This window comes from Pseudopodoces humilis, chromosome 13, assembly GCF_049639895.1.
Source record: "Pseudopodoces humilis isolate 2021_Gansu_Grassland_sample_001 chromosome 13, ASM4963989v1, whole genome shotgun sequence".
Classification (NCBI taxonomy): Eukaryota; Metazoa; Chordata; class Aves; order Passeriformes; family Paridae; genus Pseudopodoces; species Pseudopodoces humilis.
The window spans coordinates 9,035,389-9,055,822 of NC_142212.1; the positions used below are offsets into that span (position 1 = coordinate 9,035,389).

Consider the following 20,434-nt stretch of genomic DNA (forward strand, 5'->3'; position numbering starts at 1 on the left):
TTGAAGTGCAGCTGTGTGTGGACACCAAGGTGGGGACACCTTCCAGACCCCATCCATCAGTGGGCAGGTGAGAAAGGCTGAGGAATATTGGTAGGACCAGATTTCATCCCAGTGTGTTTTGTTTCTGTTGAGGTCAAAGTGCTTTGTGCAATCAATATGAATTTGAAGGGATTATTTTAAGAGTGGGAGAAAAGGATAAGGTGAAATAATATCAACGTACCATATTGGACAGTATTTGGAGTGAAAGATTTTGGATTTATTTTGAAACAACATATCCTTTCAAGAATTGGTTTGTTCTTATTCAGTTCTAGCGCATAATACAAAGTCAAAAAGAACAGTTTAGAAGCGCCTGAAACCAAGGGGAACAGCTTTTTGCTATAATTCTCCCGAGAACTATATGCATCAGGGTTTTGGCTCCAAGTCATAGTGATGCTAAATTTAAAAATCCTTTCAAAACAGGGCTCAACCTTTCTCACAACTCTCTTAATAAAAAGCTCAATGTTGAAGTGATAATGTTTGGAACAAAGAACACTTAGTATAAACATTTAGCTTGTACTAAATAAATTACACTTAGTCTTACAGTCACGTTACTGGTGACAGCTTGTACAGCCTGCACCCTTCCCCTGTAATTCACCAGAACGAAGCAAATATACATTGTTGGGAAAAATTTCTTGACTTTTGTCAAAGAGCCCAACTGCTGTCAGCAAACATATTGTGAGAATATGAATCTGAAAACAAACAGATCATTAGAGGGTGAGTTAAGGTTTTGTGATTTAATTCTAAACATGTTGAGTGAGTGAACCAAAGATATGCAATGCCAGAAAAATTGCACCGAAAAGGTTTTTTTCTTTAATGAAAGCTGGTATTTTTATTGAATACAAAGTACTTTGGGTGACAAAGATGGCTACATATGGAAAATATGAAGTTTTGCTTGTTCTGGAGAATTATGAAGATCACTTGATTAGCAGTAACATTGTGCCAATGCAAGTTTAACATTCTTTCCTTGTGGAAATTATTCATCCATTTACAGAACTTTATTAAAGTACAGTAATTTCCAGTGTTAAAAAGAGAATGTATACAGAGGATCTCTGCTTGGACAGTGAGTAGTGACCTGGGCTTGTGCACTCACATCTCTGGTTGGATATCAACCATGCTTTGCCCTGTTACAACTGTACCAAGGGTTGAAAAAATAAAACTACTTCCCCGATCAGAGCATCTTTTTTAGGAAAAGTCTGAGCTGAGGCTGTGGTACTGCCCAGCCTGAACTGATGCGAAGAGCACTTGGGTCAAGGACTATCAGGAAGGCAAGGAGCCAGAGGAGCTCTTTGGAAGTCTCCTGAGAGGACTTGTAAATCATCTGTGGAATCCTGAGAGGGCACAACTGTTCTCAGCCTTTTAGAGAAATGCAGTGATGTCAGGGCAGGAAGGAGAAAGAGAGTCAGGCCCCATTCCTCAGCATGAGACCCTGCATCCCTTGGGATGAACCGAGTGCCTGTGACCAGGCTTGGGCCTCTTCTGGGCTTTCATTCTTGTGACACATCTCAAAGCCCTCCCCCATGTATGGACACATCACTGTAGAACGGATATCCCCATCTGCCCCAGCCCCTGTTCTGCAGGGACAACTACGAGGCTGTCTGTGTCCTTGTGTACTTTGGCAGATGCTGGAGCTTTGCTCTCTCAGGGAAAAGCTGCTTTGGTCTCTTCCCTTCCTATAGCCAGACAGCTACTGTCTTGGCCTCTCTGCTATCTGAAAGGCAGCCTGAGCTGCTCTACTGTATTGAAACGAGAATGCTACGGAGAGAGACTAGCAGGGTATCTCCACTTCAGAATGTACCCCAAAGCCCATGCAGACCTGTAAGACTTCAAAGCTGGCTCCTCTGTCAGGCATCTATCTCAGGAGCACCTTCTTCAGGCAACAGCAGCTCTGCCATTAATGGTTACCTTCACAATGTCAGTTTAATGAAAAGAGAATATCCTTTGAGATTGTCAACCTTGTCAACCCTCTAGCACACCTAACTACATCCTGGATTTCCTTAAGATTCAAGTACTTGCTTCCTGTGATCTTCTTTGTATCCCACTGGCACCATTAACCTGAATACAAATAGGAAATTTACATTTTCCAGAGTTTTTGACACTTATCTTGTTCAGGAGCAGAAAGGTGTTATTTATTGGAGTAAATGCCCCTGCAAAACTGGCTGCAGGCCCCCATGAGCTGCATGTGGCCGGGGCTCTGGGGTGGCAATGGAGCTCAAACTTGGAGGTGGCTTCAGCTGCCGCTGCTGCGGAAGGATTCCTTCATGACCATGTGCCAGAGTCTTTCTCAGTGCCATCAGTACATCTTCTCTTGCCTGGTCCTTCTGCTGGGCTGTCTGGGCTGCAGTATGGTTAGGCTTCCAGTTATTTCAATACTGTATTTTATATGCTCTTAATTTTATAACAAGATAGAGGTTGATCAATACTTTCTGCTATTTCTTGCCTTCTCTCACAACACTGGTTCAAATAGTTATTAAATCAAAAACTCCAGCCAGCTCTGTGAATCCAGCCCAGCACTCAGGGTATGGTTATGAGGGATGCACAGGATGTTACAGATGCTCATCTCAGGGTGAAGCAACAATGTTTTGCTGCCATGAAGCAACAGTGTTTTGCTGCCCTTCACTTCCCTCTAGGAGAGAGCACTGATGAAGGAGCAGGCTGCAAGGACACAAGAGCACTGCCTGGAAATTTTGGGCTGTTGCAAGAAGATATCAGGTGATAATTTCAGAAAATCTGCCCATTGGAATCTGAGGTTCAGAAGTGCTAATGGCCAGGATAATGTGTTATTTATTGCAAACAGGCATCTGCAGTGGCCTCAAAGGCCTGCATGTCTGACTGCCCTGCTACATGCATCAAAACCCCTCTTAAGAGTCTCAGTCCCAAATTCAGTCTCCAAAGCCAAACACTGATGGTATCACATTCGCTTTTCATTTCTGTTTGGGCACTGTGCCCATGCAGTTATAACACAGCTGAGTCTGATTTTCATATAGTTCATTGTTTACTTATGACTTACTATAAAGTTGAGCTTGTCTTATTTATGAGCAGCCATGAAGATATGGGATTTCATCCACTGGGTGATGACTCATTCATTGGGTTGGACTCTTTAGCTCCTAATACGTGACATATTTTGGACTATTGGATGAACAGCATTTCTGCATGAGCCCAAATTAAATGAGGTGAATGGAAATAATTAGTTGTTTGTTTTTAAAATCATGTTTGTAGCTGGGTTTGTGCTGGTTCAGCTCCGGGCTCGTTCTAGCAATGTGCACAAGGGCAGGATGAGTTGCTGTATGCTATGGTGGAGAGGTGATGAACAGCATTTCTGAGTCAGAGTCTAAACATGCCAGGGGCGACTTTGCTTTGTTTCTGTTGCACAAGGAAAAGCTTTGCGGTGATGGAGCATTTGATACTTTCTATGAACTTTAATGACTGCAACATTTCTTGTGCTGCAAACAATTTGAGAAACTAATTTGTAAAATCACTCATAAAAATCTCATGTTCTTTCTGTAATAATAAAGCTTCTCGGCTGGAAAAAGAAATACAAATCCTCAGAAAGAGCAGCTCAGCAGGAGCATACTTCAGCCACTCTTGTCTCAGGCATGCTCTCCCCTCCTGTGGGTGCGTCATGCCCTGTGAGTTCAGCAGGAAGGATTCATGCACAGGCAGAAATATCGCCCCCGGTAATGCTCAACTAAATAAGGAAAATGAAAAGTTTTTAAAACCTTTTCCCCCTCTTCCTGCCCCCAGCTCTTAGGGATGGACCAGGACCATGGGAAATGTTGGAGTAACTTTGTCACAGTGAGCAGTTGTTATGGCTTACAAGTTTTCACAGCCAGGAGCCCTGCCAGCAGAAATTTATGCTTCCATTTCAGCAGTAAAGATGCTTCCCAGAGCTGTCAGCCGGCAACGGGCTGGGAGGCAGCAGCAGGGCGTGTGGGGGACTCGCCATGACATAACCACATTCCTGCGGCATGAGAAGATACTCCCAGGCCGCAGCAGGGGCAGCACAGCCCCTTCCCTGCTCCCACCCCACCACTGCAGTTCTCAGGGCCTGGGGAGTGCGAATGAGCCCATCAGCTGTGCAGGCTTTGGGTGATTTTGGGGCAGAGTGGCTGGAAAGCTGCCTGGTGGAAAAGGATCTGGGCATGTTGGCTGACAGCAGCTGACCATGAGCCCAGATGGCCAAGAAGGCCAGTGGCATCCTGGCTGTATCAGCAATGTGTGGCCAGCAGGACCAGGGCAGCGATTGTCCCCCTGCACTGGGCACTGTTGAGGCCACAGCTCAAATCCTGGGTTCAGATTTGGGCCCCTCAGTACACAAAAGACATTGAGGTGCTGGAGTGTGCCCAGAGAAGGGCACTGGAGCTGGGGAAGGGGCTGGAGCACAAGTCTCCTTGGCAGTAGCTGGGAGTGTTTAGCCTGGAGAAAAGGAGGATCAGGGGGGACCTTATGGCTCTTCAACACCTGAAAGGAGATTACAGCCAGGTGGGGGTTGGCTCTTCTCCCAGGTGTAACAAGTGACAAGATGAGGAAACAGCCCCAAGTTATGCCAGGGAGGTTTAGATTGGATATTAAGGAAAATTTCTTGGCTAAAAGCACCTTCAAGCACCGAAATGGGCTGCCCAGTACAGTGGTGGAATCACCATCCCTGGAGGTGTTTGAAAGCCTTGCAGTTGTGGCACTGAGGGATGTGAGTTAGCGGTGGCTTGGCAGTGCTGGGCTAATGATTGGACTTGGTGATCTTAGAGGGATTTTCCAGCCTAAGCGATTCTATGGTTCCATGATTTCACCGCCGCGGGAATTTTTTTTGTAGGGATTTTTATCAAATTAAACCAATAAGGCGTTTTGCTGGGGCTTGTCCGGCGCCGGGAGCGGCGGGGCCGCCATGAGGGGAAGGCCAAGCAGCGCTCCGTGGGCCGGCAGGGGGCAGCAGTGCCAAGGGCTTTGTGGGGACGGCTCGCCCTGAGGGGACATGGAGCCGGGGACATGGAGCCGGGGACATGGAGCCGGGGACATGGAGCCGGGGACATGGAGCCGGGGACATGGAGCCGCGGGCAGGGAGCCGGGCTGTGCCCGCAGAGATCCCCTGCCCGCTTCATCAGTGTTCTTAGGAGCTGTCAGAGCGGTTGGATCTGCCGGAAAGGGAAACCGGCCTGCCTCTCCTCAGATAAGCCGTTCTCCAGTTGTTCTTGACCAGTTTGCAGCTGCTTCGCCAACTTCTGTCACTTCGCTACTGGAACTTTGCTGCTGTCAAGGAACCTGTGACAGGATTTCTGCTTTGCGGAAGGAAAATTTGCAGTTGCTGTGAGAACCGCAGAAAACTCAGCACACCGCTGCCAAGGCTGGCAAAGGAGCAGGAGGAAGGCTCCTATGGGGCCACATCAGCCTGTCACAGGACAGGGAATTGCTCATCCATCTGTATGGAGCTCCCAGGCTCTGGCCTGTGTCACGGTACCTGTGCCAGCTGAGCACCAGCAGCACCAGTGTGTTAACAGCCAAACTGGTGCTTTTGCCACAGGATCGAAGTCTTTCACTGTGGAGTCTTCCCACCTGCTCCTTCCAGAGAGACGGAGATAACACAGGTATGCTGGCATACTCAGCCCCATGCTTTAAGACACAGTCATCCCAGCTGCTTGCCAGCCAGCGATGGCTGTGCCAAAGGAACTAAAGTCCATGCAGAACAGAGGAAGAGTTTTACATACAAAGTTCAACGACGAGGATATATATCCAGAAGAGAGCTTCTGTGCAGAGAGCAGGAGAAGGAGACTTCTTGTGGGTGCACCTGGCCCTCCTGGTGCATCTTGCAATCTGGGGACTGTTTTTGGTCCCTAAAGGAGCTGCTGCCATCTCTCTCCCCAGACTTGAGCCTCAGAGAAGCCTAAAGAAAACAAGGGCCCTCAAAGGCACCTGGGTGGCCACCATGCTGTGCCTATGCAAACATCCAGTGCCTCTGAGAGGGTAGTGGTGATAACCCAGAGCTCTGCAGAGCTCCTGCAGCCCTGCACTGGTGACCTCTTCACTGCCAGGGCTCTCTGGGGCTTCCACATAGCACAACTGGCCCAAGCTGGATTGGATCTGCTGCATTCTGCTGCAAACCATGTTATCATCAGGGCTGTAAAGATAAAACCACTTACCTGGGGCTGCTCTATCTATAACTCATTCTTCCCCCCACCTCTTCTCTGAAACCACTATTGCAGCAATGAGGCAGCTGGAACTAAGGCACAGTGACCACTCTCAAAAACAGTTCTCAAACCATGCTCCAAACCTGTTCCCCTTGCATGTTTAGCTCTTGCTCACTCTGGTTAGTAGGACTAAGCTTGCCAGGGCTCTGTTTTTCCCCCTCTGTATCATACCAGGCTCTTGGTTGGTGTTTTAACCTGTAGGGAAGTGACAATACTTACAAAGACAAGGTTCCTTGCTTGGAGTACTGTACCAGATGGCTGATGTGAAGTGCAGCACCACCTGCTGCAGTGGCTGATTTGCCCTTTGAAATACACAGTTCCTTGATTGAAAAGGGTCTATTTTTAATTTTTGGTCCTTTTAAATTAGACATCTTGTGACTGGGCTCATTCTCAGTATTACCTCCTATTTCAGGACTGCCAGGCACACAAAGAGCAAGAGGTGCCAGCTGCCCAGCTACCTCCGCCAGTAACACCTTTCTGATGCCATCTTCTCCCATTAGTAGTGGAGAAGTCCTTTTAGTCCTTTTCTCTTAAATATTTTGTGCTGGTGATTTTAGGCCTGCTTCACAAAATCCAGGAATCATCATTTTGAGAAAAGCAGGAACCTGGGAATTGCAGGTTTTGTCCTACAAGCCAAAGGTTGAGCCAGAAAAGAGTGAGGATTCCCACAGGGGAGTCTCACATTTTTCAGGGAAAGTATACAGCCAGAGAACATCCTAGGAATTGGTAAGGCATTGTTTGTGCCAGGGGGTGGGTGATATATTCGACTTTCTTCCTGCCCTATTTTCTCCCATCTGAGAACTACAGTTTCTTTGGACAAACCCTTGCTGAGCTGTCCCCAGACACCCAGCCCCCTAGTTCATGCAGGGTACACACAGCTCAGTGTTTTCCAAGCCGCCACATTCCTCCTGAACACCCTGGGGTGGTGTCTTCCATTTGTTCTGGGACAGTGGCAACACCCTTTCTTTTTCCCCCTCCTGCTGGTGCTTCTTGCACCCACACACCCGCCTTTCCTCTTCGAGGGTGTTGCTGGGCAGAGCTCAGCTGCAGGACATTGTTATGCTGCAATATACTCCCTAATAGCAAAACTGACTAACAACTATGCAGGGGGAAGGGTGGCTTGAGGCTGGTGACTGCTGGCCAGGTCCAAGTGCTTTTCTTCCACCTTTTATTATTCCTAATTCTCACCCAGATAAATGTGATGCTGTCCACAGATGCCTCTGCCATTCCTTCTGCTTCTGCAACATGTTTAAAACCTTAGATTCCTTTCAAGTAGAGGAATGCCCCCAAACACATGGCCTCACACATACAAGCATTTATGGAGGAAGTTAAATGCTCTAATTGCTTGGCTGGATCAAGCCCAGGCTGCCAGTACTTGCTGAGCTGAGCAGCAGAACAATGTACAGCCCTTATGTCCTTACGCACCAGGCAAGGCTTATCAGCCTATGCAGGGGCTAATAAAGCAGCTTTCAAATGAGTCAGTAGACTTAAGGCTTCTTTTATGCAAGATTTCTGGGAATAGTTTTGTGAGAATGTTTAAAAAAGAGAAAGGAGCATGACTTCAGCCTTTCACAGAAAGCAAATCCACTTAGAAGTGCTTTTGGGGTTGGTTATTCACCATCATGAGAACACTGCAGTGGGGACGGTGGAAGTGATCACCACAGTGCCATGCCTTTCCTCTGAAATAGCTGGGATGTTGTGTTTTCACTCACTCTTTGCACTGGCATTCTCACCCCACTGCTGCATCCTGGGGCGGGTGCCAGGAGAGCCAAACAAACTCCCCCTTTGGCTGGTCATAGGTCAACAATTTTGTTTATGTCACACAGAAGAGTTTTGGTTTGTTTAAAAAATATATGCTGTTCCTCTGGAAAGCATTCCTTCCTATGCTACATCCAGCTGTCCCAAGGAGGAGCTTGGCTACTCCTCTGAAGTCAAACAAAACTATTCATCTGTATCTCAGGTTACAACAGCTCCTGAAGAGTAACTGGGAAGCACTTGGAATTCTGTGCAGTCCATGAGCTCTGGCAGATGTGAGATGCTTAATTCCAACTTTACACTGTCACTCCTGCAAACTCCAACTCATGGAGTAAAAGCAGAAAAAAAGAAATTCAAACCCTGAGAAAAATGGGTGTATCATCTTAGGAGGAGAGCTCTGGTTACCCTGAGTGCAAACACAAGCAGTAAGTAAGGCTGGAAGCAAGCAGAGAAAATGCCTAATGAGGCCTGTGCCTGCGGTATCTGCTAGGGGCAGGAAGCCCTGATTAGCTGCACACTGGAGCATTGTGTGGGTTTGTATAGGATCTGACTTCCCAGGTCATGAAATCAGATCCTGAGTTATTTTAAAAATGAGCTGCTATTTCAAATTATTTTTCAACGTCATGTTTGATATATCAAGTCACATTTATTTGGGTAAGCTATGTTTCGCTCGGACACCCACAGCGCAGCCATCACCGCATTCCTGGTGCTGGGGGTGGGGGGAGGTTCTGGCTGAGAGCAGGCGCTGCCATGGGGACATTTGCACTGCTAGGCATTGTCCTCAGGTACTGACACAACTTTTCTTGGATTTTGGAAAGAGAGATGCTTATATGTGGCTGTATGTGTTTTTTCATTTAAAATCAGCTTCACAAATCAGAAGTAAAATTAAACACCCTGCAGCAGTTTATCAGTCAGAAAAATAGATGAAGCAAGAAAAAGAGATGACCTCCATAACATTTCCATGGGAGCAAGCAGCAAGGGTATTTTGGACAAATAAATTAGGTGAATTCCTGCATGAGACACTCCCAGGGAATGCCCTGTCCTTGCTCTTCCAGTATGTGCTAGATGGATTTCAGTTTAGTTGTCTCCTCTGATTTCAGGATAGCAAAAAAGCACAAGCAGCCTTGCTCTTGGGCTGTTTACAGCCTGTGTCAAAACCAGACCTTTAAATTCCAGCTGCAAGTCTCCCTGGGACCCAAGGCAAAAGCAGCACTGCAAGTTCTGGCGAAACACTGTTTGCCAGATGGATTTGGCACGAGTTTCAGCTTCTGGGTACATATATAATGCAGCAAGACATATATATACACATATATAATGCAGCAAGAACTCTGTGCAGAAGAAAACCCATGTTCTTCCAGACACAGAGAGATGAAAATTGCCCCAGACACAACTGCTACTAGAAGTAACTGTTGCCTGAATAGACTTTCCAAATATAAATTTCAATGCAAATTATAGAACAAGTTTTATTTTTCAGCATAGTTCTAGAGATTTCTCTACCTAAAGACATCCCTCTGTTCGATTTGGGCTGAACTGCTGCTTCAGGCGCTTATATTACTGTCTTTCTTGGATAACAGAGGAGAAAACAGAAGATGGAAAACCTCAGAACAAGTTGTATCAAAGTTCCTAGCCAATATCCGTATAATGAAGAGCTTCTTTGCCTTCCATAGAGCTGCTGAATAAGGAAAATGCAGTCCATATGATGCAACCATTTGATTCATGCTTTGACTTGAACGGCTTGTCTGGGTTTGGCTTCATTTGGTAGAGATCATGGTAACAAAAGGAGAGGTTTAATGACTACTTCATCAATTGAGAAGGAACACTTCTATTATCTTTCAGAACGCAGTAAATAGGTAACAGGTGAAGAAAATGTGCAGTGTGTTTGGAAACCTTTGACACAGGAGGCTGGGAGGACCTGGCTGTGATGCTGAACCAGACTTGATGCTGCCAGCTGTGCAGCAATGCCATTTATGGTCACTTAGTCATGAAATCCCTTCGAGTTACGTTGCCTGCGGCTTCTGAAAAGGCAAACCTTTAACTACTGTGAGTCTCAGCTGCTGGATCTTCAGCGTTACTGGCTGGGTGCTAGGTTAGTGGATGAGCTGCCCCGCAGGATGTGAGGATTAGCATCTGCACACTGGCTTGAATGTGCTACAATTTATTTTATGGCATTTGTTATACATGGCTTTTGTTTTAATGCACAATGCTGTCCTGTGTTTGGATAAGGCTATTATGTGCCAAAAAATTATAAATATTTAAAATCTCCTGATAAATTTCTAAAGCTACCCGGGTGCTATAGCCCATGGCCCAGTTATTCTTTTTCCAAGCCTTTGCCCTGACAACTCACAAGTTCTGACAGCTCCAGGGTAAAAACCTTCAGTGTGCTGCTGCTTTGACAGAAACCTTTGGAAAAGATGGAGGCATCCTGCTGGTTTTTCACCATACATTTCTGCTGGGATCTGATGCATCTTCAGAGTCACTTGTGTGGGGTTAGTTGTAATGTGGGGAAAATAAAAGTCATTGCTCCTTGTGCAGCACCCCTGAAATCTTTAAAAGGTGACATTTCTGTTGCACAGATCCTCAGAGAGGTGATAACTAAAGCATGACCTGCCAGGGGCAGAGAAAAATCCTTCTACCTGCAAAGACTCAGCCTGAATGCTCAGCCATGGCCGATTCCTGCTCCAAGCAAAGTGTGCAGATGTTGGATTAACAGTTGAGATTAATTCCAGTTCTTGTCCTGTTACAATCAAATCTAGCTGCTGCTGAACAATGCGTCAAGCAGAGAGCATGTACAGTGTTCCAAATGGCTGGGCTCTCTCATGTACAGCCCATGACTTGGAGGAATCCAAGAACATATCATCACATGAGTCTGTGATAAGTCGATTACCCTGAAACAGACCTGACTTCATTAGTCACCCCATCATGCGCTGTTCACTGATGTCAGCGAGGGCCCATGCTGCCACTCCCCACACCCTTCTGCTTTTGCAAAACCAGGCTTCAACAGACTTTTCCTTAATGAAACAGCCAGTGTTAGAGTTGCCATTTCCCTCTGCTGTTAGTATGCTCCAAAAAACTAATGGCAAGTGTTCACCGTGGAGCCCCATGGTACCATTCCAGGGTCCCCAAGGATATGATAAATGAGATTAAATTTCCATTAAGGACTGTCAATGATCCCAAAAAGAGCAGTAACAGACCTGCAAAGGCCAGCCAACTTTTATTTACCTTTACAGTTTAAACTGTGCTCCCCATTTTTTTCTGTCAGCAAAGCAACTCCCTGTGACTTCAGAGGACTTAATGCTATATTCTGGTTTGAGAGACATTCTGCAGTGACTTTTTGCTAAAAATAGAGCATGCCATAATGAATTGCCCTTACAGTTTATTTTATTTGTCAAGGATGTATTTTCAAACACAAATATTCTGAGCAGTTCCATGATAAAACAGTGAGTATGTGGCAAAGGAAGCCCTCTGCTGCTGAATTAAACAGGGTCTTTTTAAATTTAGCCTTGTGGTGAATTACCATAGAGGAAGAGTATTTTTAAAACAGTGGGAAAAAAATTGCTGTGTTTTTACAACTGCTTAAAGAGAACCAAGAAAGCAATGACTGTGTTCTTCCTTCCTTGTATCTGCATCTAGCAAGTAAAGAATGGAATGGAAAGATCCTTGTCATACAGGACAAATCAAAAGAAAAAGTATCCACCCCGGAGCACAGTACTGCCATCTCCCTCCCTTTCTGCCTATATACATAGATCCACACAGATATCTACCCATATAAATATGCACATAAGGTATTTCTGCAAGGCACACATTAGTTCATTTGTAATAATATACAGTACCAAGATGGTATTCCAGCAAGTACAGATTCATGGTTTAGCTTGTTTTTATTTCTCTGTCTCCTGATGAAACACAGGTTCACTTGTGTTAAACTGTCTTCCAACTTCATTTCAAAGGAAATACAGTTTTTCAGGTCAAATGTGACCCCAAGAGGAATCTGATCACAGCGCCGTACAGAGGGACTCTCTCATCAGTAGATAAGACCAGGCATTGATGCCCAGCCCTGCAGTTGCTGCCACAGCTGGATATCACATTTGTGGCCAGGAAGGTCTCAGACAGGGCACCTCTCCTGATCTCAGTCACCTGTGCAGGTGATGGGGTGCCATGCAGGCAGGGGCTGCCTCTCTTCACTTCCCATCAGCCAGAAGTCTTGATCAGACTGTAGCTGTGAGGATCATCTGTGACTGGGAAGAAAGGAACGAAACAAGATCTGTTCCTCGGAGCAGAAATAATTTTGCTTTTTTTATTCTCTTCCCATAAAGCAGTCTTTGTTTCCCAATAATCATGAAAGCAGTCAGGATGCAAAAGGCTGAATTCTGATCAAAAGCCCTGTGATGTGCAGGGAAGGGCAGCTGTGACAAGGGCTACTGCAGACCACCAGTACCCCACCAACCCTGCATGGTCACAACAGCAACAGCCCTGACTGTGCCACTTGTCCTGAGTCTAATAGGGTGAGCTGGGCTTGCATGTCTGTGCCAGAGCTTTGCTGAGCACTTCACACCTGGTTTTGTGCCTCAGTGCTTCTGATGGGATGGATGGACGGACAGACGGATGGATGGATGGAATGGTGGAAAACCACTCAAAGAAACCACTGTTCTTATGTGTGCAGAGCATGTCATTGCACAGTATAACATTGGGCTGAAAATTTTCTTTGCTGGGTCTATGGAAAAAATTACTTTTATTGAAAATTTTAACTAAATACATCGGTTAAAAATAGAGGTCCTAATACGAATTCTGTCTTTTTCCTGTGTGATTCCTATTCACTGCCTTTGTTACAGAAAAAACAATGTCTGAAGCTTCAACTTCCAGCATGGCATGGGCACAAAATGATATTAAATCGTGTGCATTACTAGGTGTGGGAGTGAAAAGGAACGGGAATAAAAATATTATAAGCAATCAGCTAATCCGGATGTGGAATGGTTGCTAAGGAGTCCCAACCCAGGCCAAAGTCAATAAGCAATTAGTATCTATTAAAAGATGAAGTACTGGATGATGGGAGAGAAGTCCTTGAGAAAAGGCTCAGCTCCATGTTTCCAGGCTGCTTCCCCCTGGGCTGGACAAACCTGTGCTGACAGCAGAGCTGCTCGCAGAGACACAGCCTGCCCTGACTGCAGTATCTCTATGTCCTGTCACTAGTTTTGTGCTGTGAATTAAAACTCTCACTTAATGTCAGTTTTTATTTGAATAATAAAAGCTTCCTGCTGCTTGGCTTTGTAATTTGAGGAAAGGGCAGTGGCTGCTGTGCCATGAGATACACCTCAACATTTCAGTATACTAAATCTGATCTCTGATTTCTTTGATAGTTTTAAAACAGGAGGCAATGCTGATTAGGGAACAATAGAAGTTTAGACATAACTCTCACTTTACCTCACCTTCATATCTGCTTCTTTCTTAATCCATTGTTAACAAATGCACCTAATATGAATTAGCCTGGGGGAAGAATCTATTAGGTCACTGGAGAGAAAACTATGGTGTGATGGTTTAGTGGAGGGATTAGAAAAAAACCCTTGAAAAGAAAATAATTGGACATCTGTATTCTAATTTTCTACCTGAGAATGACTACAGTAATTTAATTAAATAAGACTGTATTGATTGTGTTTTAATGGATTTGTTTTCTCTGATAGACACCTGCACCTTTCAGTGTGGCAGCCTTGATGTAAATAGGTAACACACTTTGCTTGAATCAGTGGAGCAGCTCCTGGCAGCAAAGCCAAGACAGTAAGTCCGTGCTGGATTGGACCCCAGGGGAGGGTGATCGGGTCGGCACAGGATAGGGACACGCAGGGACAGCTCACCGCAGCTTTCAGAGACCCAGGAAGTGTCATGAGATGTCTCAGCGACCTGCAAAAATTCAGTATGCAGCAAGGCAGCTGGAGTAGTTCTATTGACTCTGCTGTCATCAAATGAGTCAGCGGCAAGTCACAGTCTTGTAGATCAGCAGGGAGTGGCGCGCCAGAAAACCAGCCACAAAAGTGGGGGGGGAAAAGCAAAGAACCCCCCAAGAATTCGAACCGTAATTGACTGCTTTTAGACGTTTCTATTACTTTCAAATGGCCGATAAAATCCTGTGTGTCGGCACAGAGTTTGCTGTCCCTTTGCCACATCGCATCGCGTGTGAGCACCCTCAGCCGCTCCGGGCGCAGGCTGTGCAGAATCGAATCCCACTAAGCCCAGAGCCCCGGCTCTGCCCTGCACAGCTCTGCAGGCCCGGCGAGGGCTCACCCAGCCGTGGCTGCCTCCACCTGTAGCCGGCATACGGCTGGCAGCCTAACCTGTGTCGCCTGAGTGGAGCTGTGGTGCGGGTGGGTCGGGGGCTGCACTCCTGTTCCTACTGCGGGTTTCCATTTGTCTGTGGGGCGAGGGGTCTGCACCCCGGCCGGGAACTAGCTCCAGTCCAGCTGCACTCCTGCCCGTGCCCGGGGGCCGCGCCCCAGCCCCGCCCGGCACCTCGGCCAGGTGAATGTCGGCCCAGCGCGGCCCCCGTTCATCAAGGGCTCTGCCACGCTAGGCTAGGCTAGGCTAGGCCAGGCCGGCCCGGCCCAGCCCAGGCCGGCCCCCGCGGGCCGGTGCGGCGGGGAGCGGGATTGATGCAGCGGAGGGCGTGCCGCTCCCGGCGGATAAAGGCCGGGCGGCGGCGCGGGCCCGCGCAGAGCGGGTAGGTCAGGCAGCGGCAGCGGCAGCAGCAGCAGCGAGAGCAGGAAAAAGAGAGGGGCCGCTGCTGAGCGCTCTTCACTCCTTCCCTCCCTCCCCGCAGGCGGCCGGGCGGAGCGCGGGCGGAGCGCAGTGGATCGAGGAGGCGGAGCGGGGCTGGCCATGAGCACGCAGGCGCGGGGTCAGGGCGCGCGGAGAGCGGTCGATCCCGACGGCGAGATGCCCGCCACCGAGAAGGACCTGGCGGAGGACGCGCCTTGGAAGCGGATCCAGCAGAACACCTTCACCCGCTGGTGCAACGAGCACCTGCGCTGCGTCAACAAGCGCATCGGCAACCTGCAGCATGACCTGAGCGACGGGCTGCGGCTGATCGCCCTGCTGGAGGTGCTCAGCCAGAAGCGCATGTACCGCAAGTACCACCAGCGGCCCACCTTCCGCCAGATGCAGCTGGAGAACGTCTCGGTGGCCCTCGAGTTCCTGGAGCGGGAGAGCATCAAGCTGGTCTCCATCGGTGAGTGCGTCTCTAGCGGGCCGTTTTGTTGTTTTCTCGTTTTATTGTGTTTTTTCCTGCGCTGGACCTTTGCCTGATGGAACCATGACGGGGCTCACGGCAGTGGGGGCTACGGGCTCAGGAGCTGAGGGGCTTCTGTCTTTAAAGAGTTGTGTGTGCCGTGGGGTTGCCCCATAGCCCGGCTGTCGGAGCTAGCAGTGAGCTCCTGTCCCCCTCAGCGTCCCTCTTGGTCACTACTTCATAGATGAAGCTTTGCTTTCAGGTCTTTCCTGAAGAAACCTAGTGCCAGGGCGTGTTCTCTCCCTGTGTGGCCAGCTCCTCCAGGCGCTGACCCCTCCAGCAGCCCGGCAGGAGTACGCGGCAGGACAATGCTGCTCTAGCTGGGCGTACCTGGGCTTTGGCAGGGTGCTGGAGCTAGACTCTGATGGCAGTGTGGAAATAGCTGCAGCCGCAGGTAGTGTAGGAAAGTGGGGAGACTTTTCTCACCACAGCCCAGTAGATGATGCCAGTGTTCACATTAGCACTGATGCTTGCCTAAGCATAGTTGCAACTTTTGAAAAGGGTTGCACTTTTCTCCTCAAACTTTTTTTTTTTTTTGCTGCGGTAGGTTACGGCAGGAAATGTTCAAGGAACCCTGCTAAGCCCAGACAATGGGTACTTTGAGCTACTGCCACCCAGGCTGACATGAGATTTGCGTCCCCTTGCCATACTGGGGCATGCAGTTGGTTGATAGTTGGAGGTTTGGAGACGAAAGCTGCTGGCATGCACGTCGGATTGCGGATGATCCCTCAGGAATGCGTTCGGTGACCGTTTGGGGAATAGCTCAGGTGTGGCCACAACGTAGTCTGTAAAGCAGTAATTTGAATGCCTGAGAGATCTCTGGGAAGGAATGTGAATGCCTTTTCTAGCTCTTTGCCAGATAACTATAACTACTGCTTCCTGATGATTCTGGCCTCGAAGAATTGCACAGCTGAATTTGGGTGAGCGTAGTTCTACTCAGTTGTCTAAAATGCTTGGCCAAGGTAAAAGCTGTTTCTCTTCAAAGGCTTCAACTACGATAGCAAGAAAATAGAAACTTCTCCAGTTTGGGGGAGACCTGGCTCTCTCCGGAAACCTGTAGCTGGGTACCCTCTTTCTCTCTACTAATGTGTAAAAGCAACTTTGGACAAAAAGTGAGGACTGTTGGTCCTAAGTGGCAGATTCTCCTCCCTGGGTAGAACAGCTAATGTATTTGCAACTGGGAATGAAGCTGGTGCTAATTATTTACTTAGAGATGGATTCCCTTTGCACTCAGTGGAGTTCGAATTGCAGCTGCTGATTCCTGGGCTGAGCTTTTGCTAACATCAGAGCTCACCTTTCTGTGGCAGCTGCTAGACTAGCTCCAACAGCAGGCCAACACTCCCCTCCTATTGTATTGTTTTCCCTAGAAAAATGTTGTTACTCCAGCTGCCTTCCTACTTGTCTGTGGAACTTCCCGAGGGTGACGGGTTTGGGAGATCAAGGCTACTCCCATCAGGTCTGGCTTTCAGTGACTTCCTTTCTAGAAATGCTGCTGCAGCAGCACAGCTCCTTTACGTGGTTAGGCTGAACTGCAGGGTGTCTGTAATAATTTAAGACATGTCTATTTGTTTTACAGCTTACTTGCATTGTGTTGGCTATTAAAAAAAAACCAAATTAAATTTAAAAACCCAAACCCTGAGAAAACTTGAAGCTTTGAGAGAATGGAATGACTGACTGCTAATGCTTTTGCCATATCCCAGCCTCTGCATGAAGGAGTGTACAGCTCCATCAATGCTCTGCCGCCTGAGCTGGAGCCAAGGAGTGGCACAGGAGCCCTACTGTACTGTCCTGGATAAACTGAGTCTGTCCTGAAAAAACGTTCTGAGTGCCCTTTCCAAAAAAGACATTCTGAGTGAGCCTTGCAGTGTTCTACTGGGTTGAAGGGCTGAAGCCCTTGGCACCTGTCCTGCAGGTGCAGTGTCCACTGAGTTTAGTACTTGCCCCTGGTGTGCTTTTCTCTGCAGTTCTGAAGAACTTGAGGCTTTCTTTTTGTTTCTACTGTTCAGTCTCTTTTGTGTTGTTGAACAAAACCAGGGCCATTGCAGACCCTGGAGCTGAAGTGAAAAAAAAGAAACTAGTAAAGGCTCTAGGTAAAGACCAGGTTGGTCTTTAGGGCCTGGGGTGTTTAGGGCCAACTCTAAGCCAAATCAGCTGGGAAAACCTTCAGCTGGGCCTGCTGGATTTCTGGCATTAATAATGCCATCAGACCTCTGCTAAGTGGATGCAGTGCCTGTTCCAGTTATTATTTAACTTCCAGGAACGTTTTGGAAGCCATGTGTTATGGCTCAGCTACTGCTGCTGTACTACAACCACATTTTAAAACCTTTTCAGTAGCAAGGTTTTGGCATTCAATGTTTGTCTATTTAAAGTAAATCTGCCTATACAAAGTGTTTGACCACAACCCTTTCTGGATGCACATTAGCAGCCCAACCTCTCCTGCTGCTGTCACCCCTTGTTTAGTCTCTGCTCAAAGTCTTTTGCTAGTTTCAGGAAGCTTTTCTTCTAGGCATGAAGTGTATTCACTTCAGTGCAAAATTGACTGCATGTATGATCTAATGTAAAAAAGGCCATGAAGCACATAGGTGCTTTGTGTCACCCAGCAAAGATGGGAGTGAATGCTCTGAAAAAGCTGCTGTGGGAGCAGGTGACTTCACAGAACCTTCTGCTCAACATGAGGTGGCTGCTGTGCTGCTCAAGTATTAACAAGTGTTAAGTCTAGCTTTTTTCCTTGTCTGCTAGACTGAGATAATTGCAAATTCCTGGGTGCTGAGTGGCATGCTGCATGACAGGCACTGGGAGTAGGATGCCAGGAATGTAGAGCACAAGGGCTTTGCTCTTGGCTGAAGGGGTTGATCGACTCTACAGATTACTTAGCAGAGAAGGGAGGGGAGTCAAAGTTAATTTGGCATCGAGCTTGACCCTAGAAACCCTGGTAACTGGCAATAGGAGTCAACTGATGTAGCTTAGAAACAGAACCATGTAGCTGAAACCTGGCAAATGATTTTGAGGTGAGACCTGCCAAGTTGCACCCAAGCTTGCAGCTGGCAGGTCCTAGGTGCGTACTGCGCTGCTCACCTGTTGGCAGTGTTCTCATGCCATTGCTCACCCAGCAGCCTCGTGTCACTGGGAGAGGTAGGATGGGTGCCAAGCTTCCTTGTTGAGTAAAACTGCAGTCTTGGGCTGCTACAGTCAGATTGAGCAAACTGAAAAATATGGTTTCTCTGCCAGGTTGCACTTTCATCAGGTAAGTGAGCTGGCCTGGCTTGCCTTACAACAGGATGTGAAGTGGCAATGCAAGTAAATATATGGGCAGTGGCACATCTGCTGCTGTGGCAGTAGGATCCAGTGCTGGCCTTGGCTACAATTGTCTGATGTATCCACAGGTTTGTCTCTGTGGTGGTCCAGTGTCCTGTTGCAGTGCCTGCAGGGAGTTCAGCTATGCCAGGAAGGAGATGGGTGAGGAGAGGATGGGGTTATACCAGAGTCATGGTCTGTTGGTACTTGCCTCACACAGAGTTTTGTGGTGGCATATCCCAGCTGCAGGAGTACTGACCAAGCCTAACCTGTGCATTGGGTGGGGTTTTGGTTAATGATCAAGTACTTGATGCACAAACTGTGGTCTATAGTGTGCTTAAGGTGAAAGTGTCATGACCTATGAGTCTGAGGACCTTACAGAAATCTCATTTTAGGAAAATTGTTGAAAACAAACTTTCTTCCCAATGCTGCTGGCACATTAAAGAGAGACAAAGCAAACTGTACATTTCTAGAGGGAAAAGTAGTCTCTTATAAAACAGTAATTGTGTTGTTCTGTAATGCTTAGAGCTAGGTCCTTGAAAACTGAAAAAAAGAAAATGTGTTTTCAGCCTGTGTACATTTAAGGTTTCTTCTGTCTCACTCAATGTTCTATTAACACATCATAAGGAGGTAGTCAAAATACACTTGCATTTTGTCTGCCACTTATCTGTGACTTCCCTGGAGGCTCCTTTCTGGAAAATATCCAGTGTGTCTTGGAAGCAGATTTCTGCTTCTTGGAAATATGACAGTCCTTCCCCTTGAAAATAATTTTTGGTAGATGGGCAGTGGACCTCTTTGCTGGAGGTAGCTTCAGCTCCCTTTGGAAGATTCTTGGTCTCCTCAGGACATTCTGTTTCAGTAGTTGGACTGCTGGCCTAATAAAAAAGTGCCTTTGCCTGAACTTTGAGTTCCAAGTTACAGGAGACTTTAAGGTAGCTTACACAGACTGTTCTTGCATTCTTTTACGTATGAGCGGAAACTTGTAAAGTGATCAAACTTCGGTAAAATTACTTGGGGCCAGTTAGACTAATGTGCTAAACAGCTTTTTCATTTAAAGCACTGAAGGCTATGCCAGCTATTCAAGATGGACTGAAATCTTAACTGCTCCATATTCTAATGCCACGTCCTGTATTGACTTACATGGGGATGTTTGAATCTAAATGGGTTAGGATAACTCTTTTCTAGCCTACAATTGTAACCTAAGAATGTGGTTAGCCTTGTGTGTGGTCAGGCTGCTATGTTGCCAGCATTGTTCTGTGTCTGCTCCAAGCAATGGGAAGTAAAACAATGGCCTCTGAATCCCCCAGGCTGCAGAGGAATTCTGTTTTCTCTCTGCCCCTCAGAAAAAGTCTTTGATGAGCTCGTTCGGGTCCTGAACAAGGGTCTGCTAAGTTTAGACCACTAATGCATGTTTAGCAAGCACACCAGAGTGAAAGCATGTTGCTGGTGATGCTGGAGTGAACAAACCTCTGCTGTAGTGTGATGCTCACCAGGTCCCTGCCACCAGCATCAGGTGGGCCTGTCTTCCTTTATTGCCTAGCATGATAGTGAGCTCATGAATATGTCACCTGATTCCTAAGTCATTACAGTAAAAAAGACACAGAGCTCAGTGAACTGGTGTTTGGCTCTGTCTGGTGTGGTGGTACCAGTGTGCGTGAAGAGCCTGTCACAGGGGCTCTTGCTTACAAAGCATTGAGTGTGACTCTGGCTGTTGGTGCGGTAGCCAGGCTTTCTGTAGACAAACTGTAGGTGCCTGTGAGGTTTTCTTGCTTTTTTTGTGTCCTCTGATAGCATTGTGGGTCCTGTTGTAGAGTACCCACTCATAGGGAGAAGGGGTGCACCACAGCAGTGATGGACACACATGGTGGGTGGAAGTAGGTGGGGATGGGTAGCTGCAATC

At 47.3% G+C, this 20,434-nt stretch overlaps 1 protein-coding gene across 6 annotated transcripts in view; it reads left to right on the plus strand.

Annotated features, from left to right (window-relative positions):
* Nucleotides 1-20,434, plus strand: part of FLNB (filamin B) — an 86,597-nt gene that overhangs the window by 353 nt on the left and 65,810 nt on the right. For 5 of the 6 annotated variants that reach the window (XM_088061889.1, XM_088061895.1, XM_088061892.1 and 2 more), the window contains exon 1: nucleotides 14,680-15,180. In XM_088061889.1, coding sequence (XP_087918015.1) covers nucleotides 14,832-15,180 — 349 coding nt within the window. In that variant the 5' untranslated portion in view covers nucleotides 14,680-14,831. Of the gene's footprint in view, nucleotides 1-13,642; nucleotides 13,737-14,679; nucleotides 15,181-20,434 lie in introns of those variants that run through there. The other variant, XM_088061890.1, reaches the window with a different exon arrangement.